General features: G+C 41.8%; 2 protein-coding genes across 2 annotated transcripts; both read right to left on the bottom strand.

Annotated features, from left to right (window-relative positions):
* Nucleotides 1-2038: 2038 nt before the first annotated feature.
* Nucleotides 2039-4820, bottom strand: LOC122133612 (uncharacterized protein K02A2.6-like). The gene has a single exon (XM_042710158.1). The coding sequence runs from the start codon at nucleotides 4763-4765 to the stop codon at nucleotides 2039-2041; it is 2727 nt and encodes a 908-aa protein (XP_042566092.1). The 5' UTR covers nucleotides 4766-4820.
* A 5290-nt stretch (nucleotides 4821-10110) lies between these two features.
* Nucleotides 10111-11219, bottom strand: LOC116217917 (complement C1q-like protein 4). The gene is made up of 3 exons (XM_031582838.2): nucleotides 11033-11219; nucleotides 10770-10916; nucleotides 10111-10511 (listed from the first exon to the last, which is right to left on the bottom strand). The coding sequence occupies exons 1-3, from the start codon at nucleotides 11109-11111 to the stop codon at nucleotides 10222-10224; spliced, it is 516 nt and encodes a 171-aa protein (XP_031438698.1). The 5' UTR covers nucleotides 11112-11219; the 3' UTR covers nucleotides 10111-10221.
* Between the last annotated feature and the right edge of the window lie 465 nt (nucleotides 11220-11684).

The raw sequence follows: 11684 nt of genomic DNA, 5'->3' as shown, positions 1-11684 counted from the left end.
GTCTCGTCACATGATCAAATAGAGACTTGACATTGGAGAACAAGATACATATTGCCCAGCAATCATCATTGCATATCTGTATATGACAAAAAATAACAAATTAAATAAGAAATTATTAATTTAATTTAATTGGCTTTTTAATAGTTTCTATAGTGTGTGTATGATAAGCATTTAATTGTGTTATAGATTGGTACTGACGATTTCTCCCTAAAAATTATGAATACCATGACAGAGACAGGTTTGCCAATGAGGGAATATATATCATAAGGTATCTTAAACGGTCCATAAAAATTCATCCTTGATCACTGTCGCATTAAACTAGCGACACTCTGACACCCATATGCTCGAAAAAATGTAGAATGCAGGGTCTGCTTTGACTACGAACCTTCCGCGTTGGCTGCATTGTCTATAGTTACGTCCCTGGCGCACATGCACATTTTCTAACACAGCACAGGTACACTCAATTAAAGCCATTAGCAAATAAACAAAATACACCTTTTTCAACCACAAATAAGAGATACATAACAGCGACTTCACGCAGAGGCTCTGGCTTAGGGGCCCCTTGAGCTCATGGGCCCCTGGGCCCGGTAGGCCCGTTCGTTAATCCATCCCTGGCCGCATGCGTCATCAAAAATAAAAGCAGCATGGAGGCGACAAAGCAGCAAGGAGCCCACTGGCTTTCAAAAAGAAAATCCGTACTTCAGTCACGTCCACGTTGGATAAGGATTAAAAATTGGATATGAAGATGAAATCTGACACATAGTTTCAGCGTGAAACTAATAAAATCATTGCTGTCTGTGGTTCTATATGGGCTGTGGAAATAATTTAGAAAAATTATAGCTCGCAACATATTGAAAAAAAGAACTGAACTAGTTCATTTTTTGGAGCTGTGAACTTAGTTAAAAAATTTGAATTATGAACTATGAACTGAACTAGTTCATTTTTAAATTTGTGAACTATGAACTGAACTAGTTTCCTATTGTGTTTGGTTATATATCTTTGACATGGAAATAAAAAATGAATGAGAAAAAAAAGTGCAATGCCGTCATGCACAAGAAATCAGGAAAATATTCTCGTTTTGGGGTCCAGTGTATCATTGTGTATCTTGCAAAGTATTGCGCAGGACAGCAGTTCATAAAAATAATTACTATGCAGTGTATCTTAGTGGTCACATAACATCCCACACATCTTTGCATTCAGTGCTGTACGAAAAAATGAGCTTTGAGCCAAATAAATAATTAAAAAAAAAATTGTTTTAGCAACAGCTTTAGAATTAGTAGTTGGAACATGAGGGGATCCAACAAACATGCTTGGGTGACCAAATGCAAACAGACCAAATGTGGGACGAGTACTACGTTTGTGCAGGACAATGTAGGACATGTTAGCAGTACTGAGAGGTAACCTTAAAGTTTGATGTAATGTCTATCTGAATAAACACATTCATATTCTTCTATCTTTTGGATCGTAATCATCTGTGTAAGTTTGTTTTTGTGACATAGCAGAGGAGTTACTGGCCCCACGTCTGCAGTTTGATTGACAGCTGTCACATCTTCTTGATGACCGCCTTCACTGCTCTCTTCTCAGCCACTGGCTGAAAGCCCGTTTTTATAAAACTGGGTATGTTGCATTTGGATGAGCCAGGGTGCTGCTTTTGACCTTGTGCTATTAAATAGAGTAGAAACTGTTATGTATGTACATAATTACAAAGAATACGCTTGTGAGACAGTTGACATGAAAGCCATCGGCTACGTTTTACTGCACGTGAAATCCCAGTAACAACAGGCATGAGCAATCACATAGCTAGGCATTACTAATCCTAAATCCTAACAGAACTCCAATACTATAGTGCCATCATGTGGCTGCTCAAAATACTACAATTCCTCCCACCTAGATTTCTGAATGACTGAATGTCAACAACACCTTTTTTTGTTTTGTTTTGTTTTTGTTTTAAATACAAGTAACTGTAAACTGTACTTAAGTAACTGTAATAAACATTGTTCAATATTAAAGATTAGAACTTAGCTTGGTAGCTGTAAAGTCATTCTTCTATCAGTCTTTGCGGAGGCCTATGGACACGGGTGGGGTAACGTTCCTCTTCACCAGACGTGTCCGCCTGGTTACCCCCTGGGGCACTGGTGTCAGTGGTCGATGCAGGAATAAAGACTGATGGACAGTCCATTGCAGAAGACTCAGGTGCCGCTGTCTGCCCTCCTTTTTCAGCACTGGTGGACACCACGGACAAATCTTCCTCTAAGGTCAATCCAGAGCTTCTCAACTGATCAACATGGCGCCGCCAAACAGTGCCTGATGCAACTTCGACAGTGTAAGACAGAGGGCCGCGTCGTTCTTTCACTGTGGCCGGGACCCATTTATGATCTCCTCTGTAACTTCTAGCTAATACAGTCTGTCCAACGGCAAAGTGACGAAGTTTCCTGTCACCGGCCCTTTTAGCCTGTTTAATTTGTCTGTCTTGGACAGTGCGTTTGTTGTTCGGCTGAAGAAGATCCAATCGCGAACGAAGCCGTCGTCCCAGGAACAGCATAGCTGGTGTCTGGTTGGTAGTGGCATGTGTGGCATTTCTGTAAGCAAACAAGAGGTTACACAGCTTTTGGTGTAGGTTGATATGGTCATCATTCATTGCTTTGAGGCCTTGTTTCAAAGTCTGAACAAACCTTTCTGCCTGGCCATTGGTAGCTGGATGCCAGGGAGCTGAAGTAATGTGCCGGATCCCATTGTTCCTCAGAAATGTTTGGAAGTCCTCGCTCGTGAATTGGGGCCCGTTATCACTGACTAATTGCTCTGGAACTCCCGTTCTGGCGAAGAGCTCTCGAAGCACTGTTATTGTTTGGTTTGTTGTGGTGGAGTTCATGGTGAAAACCTCTGGCCATTTGGAACATGCATCCACTACTACTAGGAAGTTTGTGCCCATGAAAGGTCCTGCAAAATCCACATGAATGCGTTGCCATGGGGATGCAGGCCATTCCCACAGGTGAAGTGGGCTACGTGCTGGTTCATTTTGCACCTGCTGGCAGCCAGAACATTTCATGGCTACGCTTTCCACATCCTGGTCAATTCCGGGCCACCACACAAAGCTCCTGGCTAGCGCCTTCATTTTTACCACCCCCAGATGGCCGGAGTGCAGTTCCTCCAAAACCTTAGTTCTGAGGTTACTTGGTATGATAACTCTTGTTCCCCACATAACACAGCCGGTATTCAAGGTAAGTTCATTCCTACGCTGGTAGAACGGAGCTAGGGTGGTTTTGTGGGCTGTAGTCCAGCCAGCCTGTGTGGCCAGGTAAACTTGAGACAATATCTTGTCACGTTTAGTCTCAGCCTGTACCATCTCAGCGGTGATGGGTGGGCTTTCGATCTGGCTGAGGGTGAACATGTCCAGTGCACAGCAGTCGTCCTGCTTGTTGTTGATATCATTCAGAGGCAAACGTGACAATCCGTCTGCGTTAGCGTGGTCTCCAGTCCTCCGGAACTCTATCTTGTACTGATGTCCTCCGAGAAACAATGCCCAGCGCTGCATACGAGCAGCAGCTGTCACTGGAACCCCCTTTTGAGGACTGAAAATCGACATGAGGGGCTGATGGTCGGTTATGAGAGTAAATTCTCTTCCAAACAAATACTGGTTAAAACGCTTTACTCCCCACACCAAGCTCAGTGCCTCTTTGTCAATCTGGGCATAATTTTTCTCTGCCTTAGTAAGGGACCGAGATGCAAAAGCTATTGGGCGTTCACTGCCATCATCCATTACGTGAGACATCACTGCCCCGATGCCATACGGTGAAGCGTCACAGGCCAGCTTTACTGGTAGAGAAGGGTTGTAGTGGGTTAGGACTGTGGGTGATGTCACAAGGGTCTTTGCTTCCTTGAATGCACGCTCGCAGTCCCTGGTCCACTCCCATTTACGTCCTGTCTGGAGGAGCTGATTGAGGGAATGGAGCGCAGTTGCCAGGTTAGGCAAGAATCTGTGGTAATAGTTTACAAACCCCAGAAAGGATCTCAGCTGTGACACATCTTCGGGTCGAGGAGCCTTTAACACTGCCTGGACCTTCTCCTGACATTTGTGTAGCCCGTTTGCATCAATGGTGTGTCCGCAATATGTGACGCTGGATTTGAAAAACTCACATTTGTCTCTCCTCGCTCGGAGTCCATACTCTTGTAGCCTCTTCAGGACTTGTCTCAGGTTCTCCAAGTGCTCCCTATCAGTGCCTCCTGTCACGATGATGTCATCGAGGTAGCATTGTGTGCCTGGTACCCCTTGTAACACCTGGTCCATGGCACGTTGCCATATTGCTGGAGCAGAGGCCACTCCAAACACCAGCCTGTTGTAGCGATATAGGCCCTTGATGGTATTTATGGTCATAAATGTCTTTGAGTCCTCTTCCATTTCCATCTGGAGGTATGCGTCTGCTAAATCCACTTTTGAAAAACGCTTTCCCCCAGACAGGTTTGCAAAAATGTCCTCAATCCTCGGTAGTGGGTATTGCTCCACTTGAAGTACTGGGTTAACCGTGACTTTAAAGTCACCACAAAGTCTCACTGTGCCATTTTTCTTAACGATAGGAACCACAGGGGTCGCCCACGGGCTCCAGTCGACTCTGGAAAGTATCCCCTGGGCTTCCAGACGGTCCAGCTCCTTCTCCACAAGAGGCCGGATGGCGTAGGGAACAGGGCGTGCCTTGTGGAATGTTGCTTGAACACCATCTTTGACTGTAATTTTTCCCTTGATGTGTTGCAGCGTGCCGATTCCGTCCATGAACACTGGTGCTGCTTCATCCAGTATCCTGTCCAGCTCAGCCTCAGTGGGCTGTGGTACCTTGGACAAAGCATGGAGACTTTTTATGGCGCTCCAATCAAGTCTCAGCTTCCTCAGCCACTCACGTCCCCAGAGTGGTGCGCCTCCTTTCTCTAGGACATACAGGTCTAACACATCTACCTGTTTGTTATGTTCCACTTGTACAGACAGTACCCCAATAGGGACAACTTTTTCCCCTGTATAGGTCTTGAGGAGGATGGAAGTCGGTTTCAATGTTAATTTTCTGAACAAGGAGTCATAGTCTTTCTTTGATATTACTGAAACAGCTGAGCCAGTGTCCAGTTCCATTTTAATCTCTCGTCCGTTAATTTTTGGAGTGAGCCAGATCATCTGCTTATCTCTTCCATGCATACTGTGCAGTTCTAAACTGGCTAATGCATCCTCGCTCTCACTATCTGATATTTCTGTAACATTGTGCACACGTCTGTTTCCTCTGCGATTATCTTTAGTGTTGGTTCTTCCACTGCGACACACTCTCTGGATGTGACCTGTTTTTCCACACCGTCTACAGAGCTCATTTCTGAATCTACACTGTGATGATGAGTGGTAGCCACCGCACCTGTAGCATTTTTCTTGATCTAACTGCCTCTGCATTGTCCCTTGCGTGGCCAGCTGATTCACACTTTCGGTTTTCATTCCATCTTGTAATTCTAGCGAGTCTTTGGCAGCCGTTTCCATCGACACCGCAATTTCCAATGCCCTTTTGAACGTGAGAGCCGCCTCTGTCAAAAGTCTTTTCTGGATTCCTTCATGTCTAGTACCACAGACTAATCTATCCCGTAATGTATCGTCCAGGGCAGCCCCAAAGTTACAATGTTCGGAAAGTCTTCTAAGCTCAGCAACAAATGCCATTATTGTCTCTTCTTTTGTCTGGTTTCGTTTATGGAATCTAAAGCGTTCTGCAATTTCAAGCGGTCTGGGCGATAAATGTGCCTGCATTACCTTCACAATCTCGTCATAGCTCTTACCGGAGGGTTTATCGGGAGCTGTTAGGCTTCGAAGAAGGCTGTATGCTTTTCCTCCCATTGCGCTCAGCAGGACAGGCACATACTTATCTTCCTCCACTTCGTTTGCGGCAAAGAATTGTTCAAGGCGTTCGATGTACGTGTTCCAATCCTCCGTGGAGCTATCGAATGCATCAAGTCTGCCTATGTAGTATGCCATGCTAGCTTCATTCACTCACGCCAGGCGTCAAATTCTCTTGTCTTCTTAACTCCACGTGTGTAAAATCCAACGTTGTAGAGTCCTGTATCGTATGGTCTTATCTTCTCAAATTCACTATTTTTGTTTTATCCTCGTCGCCACTGTTATGTATGTACATAATTACAAAGAATACGCTTGTGAGACAGTTGACATGAAAGCCATCGGCTACGTTTTACTGCACGTGAAATCCCAGTAACAACAGGCATGAGCAATCACATAGCTAGGCATTACTAATCCTAAATCCTAACAGAACTCCAATACTATAGTGCCATCATGTGGCTGCTCAAAATACTACAGAAACTATGCCGTGAATGAATACTCCACTGACTCTCAAATTGCTGTCTGTCGCTCCCTCCAGACCCTAGGCACACCCACACACCAGTAACATGCAGGATGGAGTCCTGCTTGGCTTACTACTTACCGGGAGAAGAAGTGTCCGCTTCGTCCTCCTCAACCGATTCATCAATCACACGATGACTTCTCTTCATGGTGTTCAGGGGTCTAGAAAGTGTGGCTAACTCCTGCATGTGACTGGGTGTGCATTGATCAATCCCAGTTATTCAAGTTTTTCATGTTTAATTAATTTAATAGGGTACAATGTGTAAATAACAGTGGAGAAGTCTGATGTAATATGTTTTAATTTCAGGCTGTAATGCAACAAAGGGTGGACAATTTGAAACTGTGTGTAGACTTTCGCCGGCCACTGTATATACCCCTGTGTCCTTTTTAAGATTGTTCTTTTGTATTTTTTCCAATAGATATTTCACTTTATTTCCTCGCCGCTGTGCTGTGTGTTTTTGCCATTGATATGGACTTAAAGGACTATATCCCTGTGGGGGGATATTCAGTTTTTTGTTCTTGTTGTCAATATGCCTTTAAAGCTCTGCGAGTTTTTGTCCTAGAGTCATAAAAAGAACACCCCCAGAAACCTTTAATCTTCTTCATATATGCCAGTTGTGCATCAATGTTTTTAGTTAGAGGAAATATACAAAAACATCAAGGCATGGCAGACTCCCTAAAAAACATCTTAACGTCTGAGGTCATATTTAGGTATCGGGCCATTTATAAATGTTTGTAAAGTATAGATAGTGCCCGCTTTAGATCAAGCACTGCAAAACACTTTACTAATGATTAGTAAATGGTTTCTATAGTATGTCCCTCAGTAACGGGCCATTTATAAATGTTTATAAAGTATAGATAGTGCTTTCTTTAGATCAAGCACTGCAAAACACTTTACTAATGATTTATAAGTGGTTTTTAAAGACCTATGTTAAGCATCAACTGAGGTATTGCTAGTGCTAGCATTTATGAATTCACTCATGAATTAGACCATAGCTAATGCATGATAAAGGTTATTCATAATGACCCATAAATGGTGAGTAGACCATTATCACATTTATACATTTTCTTACAAATCATTAGTTCATAATTTATAACTGTTTACTTGTCATTTCTAAAGGATTCATTACATGTGAGCAGACCATTATCATATACCTTATAAACAATCTTATAAATCATTAGAAAATCATTTGAAACATGTTCATAAATACATTACTACTGATTTATAAATAGTGAACTAACGTTTATAAATGTTGCAATAATGATTTGTAAATGATGAACAGACTATGAACAAATGCTTCATAAACGATTTATTAACTAAGGTTATTCTTAAGCATTACAGTGCTGTCAAAGTATCATCGCTACATACTTTTGGCAATAGGATTATGCATATATCCTAACCATAGCCTATTGTATTCTAAGATTATCAACAGTTGCATTCTTTTGTGTTTATCGAGTGTCAAGAGTTGGGACATTTGTTAGCCTCTAGAGGCCGCCAAGGGACTCAATGTGCTTTGTGTTTTGTTGTCCATGTGCTTTAGTCCTGACCATAGACATATATACATAGACCCCTCCTCCTCTGTTGCCTCGCGAGTTACGTCGCCGCCATCTTGTAAAGGGGGCAGCTGGCCTGAAAACAAACGCAAGAACAGTGGATCAGCGGTTTTTCTGGATAAAAAGCACTCTAGCGTTTACATTTCTCAACCGATTTCACTGAGTCGTTTTTATATTCAAGGGTTTATGATCGACGTGAAGTTCTCCCAAAAAGTTTTGTCTCCATGTTACTTTGAATATCGATAGCAAGGCTATAATGGCCTTAGACGCTAGAGAATGCTAGACGCTACATTTTCTTGTGCTCCCACAGCTCGTGCACTTTGAAAATACTAAGAAGAAATCTAAACTATCGAAATAGTGCTTCTTTAACTACTAATTATTGACCATCATTGAGAAATGTAAATGCTAGAGTGCTTTTTATCCAGAAACACCGCTGTTCCACTGTTCTTGCATTTGTTTCCAGGCCAGCTGCCCCCTTTACAAGATGGCGGCGACGTAACTCGTCACGGCAACGAGCTGAAGCAGTCAAGGAGGGGTCTATGTATATATGTCTATGGTCCTGACCTTTCACCTTTTGTGTTTACTTCCTGCCTTTTGCCCTGTTTTAGCAAAGTGATCTCTTTAGTTATTTTTGGATCTTCTGTGTTTTGGGGATTTTCCCTTCTCTGTGTTTCCCATCTCTCCTTCGTCCTACCTTTGCTCATCGTGTTCCACACCTGTTCCGCAATCCAGCGGCCCGGGTTCAATTCCTGCCTCCGGCCTGACTCTGGTTTATCCTAAATCCATATCGAATAGCGTGGCATAGCCCCACAGAGCATACTCACTTTCAAATGGGTGATGATCACAGTATTATTAGGCTACAGGGAAACTGCCACAGTTAAACAGTTTGACAGACAGTTAATAGTGAGCTATCACACGTAACAAAGTCACCTGCCTCGCTTTCATAATGTCTCTGTCATACTTTTATCGCTACACACTTTTTAGGAGTAAGTCTCATTTTCACTTTTAGCAGGAGTGTGAGCCTCATGTTCATTTGCTGTTTGAGACTCATCATTCACAGGAGTTTACACCCACTTCCAAAAAACAGGTGGAATAAAGAAAAGAAAGAAAGCCAAAGAAGAGCTGTAGTGCTAATGCTAAAATGAACGATACACTAAAAATGCTAAAATTGGCAAATACACTTTGACAGCAGTTAATATTCCTGGGCGGTCAGCCCAAGTGAAGTCTACGTGTGGGAAACACTGATATAGATTGAGGTAGCATACACATTAAGCAAGACTGCAGATATAAAAAAATTGCCAATTTTTACATAGTGTTGCTTTAAGTTTCTTCACACTTTTGAATAATACAAGCAATGTTAAAAATATGTGGATGTTTTTTTTTTCATAATTCATGCATGAAGAGTTCTCAATCGCCTATAAGTATGGCATCAGGCTTAAGTGAATGCAAAGTTTGGGCACTATTGGGGACATGCCGGAATTAGGGTTTCATTAAGTCAAGCTCATGAGATGGCATGACACTCCTCTGGCCTCACTGCACCTACTTTGAAGAACTTGTCTCTACTAGCCTTCTTGCACTTATCCACAAAGTGCAGGTATTTATCGATTTCATCAAATCTATTGACAGACATTGCATCTGCTAAAGAGGATTGAAGAAGACTTAGATTTGAGGACCAGTACATTTTTGTCCTGTGGTGGATAATGTAGCTGACTGTTATATGAATGCCCAGTATTACTTTTAGTTCTTATAGAGTGAGGTTGAGATTCTCATTCAGTTTTCTGTGCATTCATGGTTTGGACTGAAACAGTCTCTGTTCTTTGAAAAAGTCAGGGGAAAGGCTGGAGAATAACTCTAGGTTCTTCACTCTGGACGCTGATCTCAGACTAAGAACTTTTAGTTCCACAAAGTGCAGGTATTTATCGATGTCATCAAATCTATTGATAGACATTGCATCTGCTATGAAGGATTGAAGAAAACTTAGATTTGATGACCAGTACAGGCTGGATAATAACTATAGGCTCTTCACTCTGGACGCTGATCTCAGACTTTCGTGAGAAAGCTGGGAGGACCCCCAGAAGTATTTGTCTGCTGTTGGCAGTACCAAACCACACCAAAGCACAACCATAACTAACCTTCTGGTTAGTAACTTTTAAGTTTGGGATATGAGTAAAACAGAGAAAACAACTTTGGAAGATGCTGCTCATTTATTTAAATAAAATTCTATGGTTACATTTCTACTTTTTTAAACATTATGATCTTTCCATTTGTTAACCCTTCATCACAATTTTCAAAGGGCTCCCTCACATCTGACCAAGCAGATAACCTGTGAAGGTGTTAAGATTGTGCAAACTGCTAGCTGCAATGTAGAAACCTTTGGGGAGGCTCATGTAGATCCTGTCTCCAACCTTCAGCTGCAGAACCACCGAGTTGGAGGCATAGTCCTCATTATCACCCCTGTCCTGATTCTCCCAAACCATCACCACTTCATCAGTGTTCTTCATCAGCTGGACACCGATGTCTGCACTCGACACCCAACTGTAGGTAGTGAAGGTAAAGAAGTAGACTCCTTTCACTGGAGCAGTGAAGATCCCTGTACAATAACAGAACAGTATTCATACGTTAATAAAAAATGAGACAGTCAGGTTGTAACAATCATGAAACATGAGAAAAGAGTGCAAATGTGAAACATCAGAAAACAGTTCAAGATTATATTGAAACATGCAGGTGATCCATAGTCATGCTTAACCAATAACCAGAGCACTGCAATTGCACTTGCGATTACAACTCCTTTAGTTTTGCTTTTAAGTATGCACACTTTAAGTATCCACACTGCCTCAATAAAACATACCTGTTGCTGAATTATAGGCATCTCCAATATTGGTGATCACATTGCCATAAATGATTGTGGTGTCACTGCTGTAGGGTCCCATGGATTGAAAGCCATCAGACCCGTCCCCACTTGGAGGTTGTAGAACCGCAGTGAAGGCCACGATACCTGAGCACATATACAGGGAAACACAGATTCAGCACATACATTCAGAAGCTCATCTTGTGTGTTATAACAATGAGTAGTGTGTGATATTCTTGTGAAAAAATAATAATGTGGCTTACCTCCGTCTGCGTGTGCCGTCAGTGGATATGCAGTGACCAGCACTATTGGTGCAACGAGGAGCAGTATCAGACCAGCCATTACTGAGAGCTTTCTAAAGGTTGAAGTATGAATGTGAAGGGTATGAATCTCCCTCTAACAGAGCTTGTTATATACACACAGTTGGGGATGAAGATGACACTCTAAAGCTAGAAAAAAACACGTCTGCTCTGAACAAACAGTCAGATGGACCTGTAAGATTACAGTAAGTCCATTGTGCAAGATTTGTGACAACTCGTACAGAGGAAAAAACTGAAAAAAGTTTGTGAACCGAGATAATAATAATAATAATAATGGATTTTATTTGTATAGCAAACTTTAAAATACAATGAAATCTCAAGGTGCTTAACATAGTATAGACAGTCACAACAACAATAATACAAAGTAATAGAAGTGCTAATGAAGTGCAGAAAATAGGATAATATAATATACCAAAAAAGATAATAAATTAATTTAAAATAATTAATAAGATTATAATGAGATCGAATAATATGTATTAAAAACAGAGTAATTTTGGACAGGGCAATTAAAACAATGCATTCTAAAAACAACACAGAAAATAAACTAAAACAAAGACCAGGACTTTAAGTGAAGGCAGAGATAAATAAATGGGTT

The sequence above is a fragment of the Clupea harengus genome, chromosome 16, assembly GCF_900700415.2.
Source record: "Clupea harengus chromosome 16, Ch_v2.0.2, whole genome shotgun sequence".
Taxonomy (NCBI): domain Eukaryota; kingdom Metazoa; phylum Chordata; class Actinopteri; order Clupeiformes; family Clupeidae; genus Clupea; species Clupea harengus.
This window is presented reverse-complemented; position numbering and strand designations above follow the sequence as displayed.

Coding starts and splice junctions, on each gene's coding strand:
- LOC116217917 (XM_031582838.2), bottom strand. CDS start 11,111: ATGGCTGGTCTGATACTGCTCCTCGTTGCACCAATAGTGCTGGTCACT. Junction 10,917..11,032: donor GACGGCACACGCAGACGGAG/GTAAGCCACATT, acceptor ATATGTGCTCAG/GTATCGTGGCCTTCACTGCG. Junction 10,512..10,769: donor TGCCTATAATTCAGCAACAG/GTATGTTTTATT, acceptor GTTATTGTACAG/GGATCTTCACTGCTCCAGTG.
- LOC122133612 (XM_042710158.1), bottom strand. CDS start 4,765: ATGGACGGAATCGGCACGCTGCAACACATCAAGGGAAAAATTACAGTC.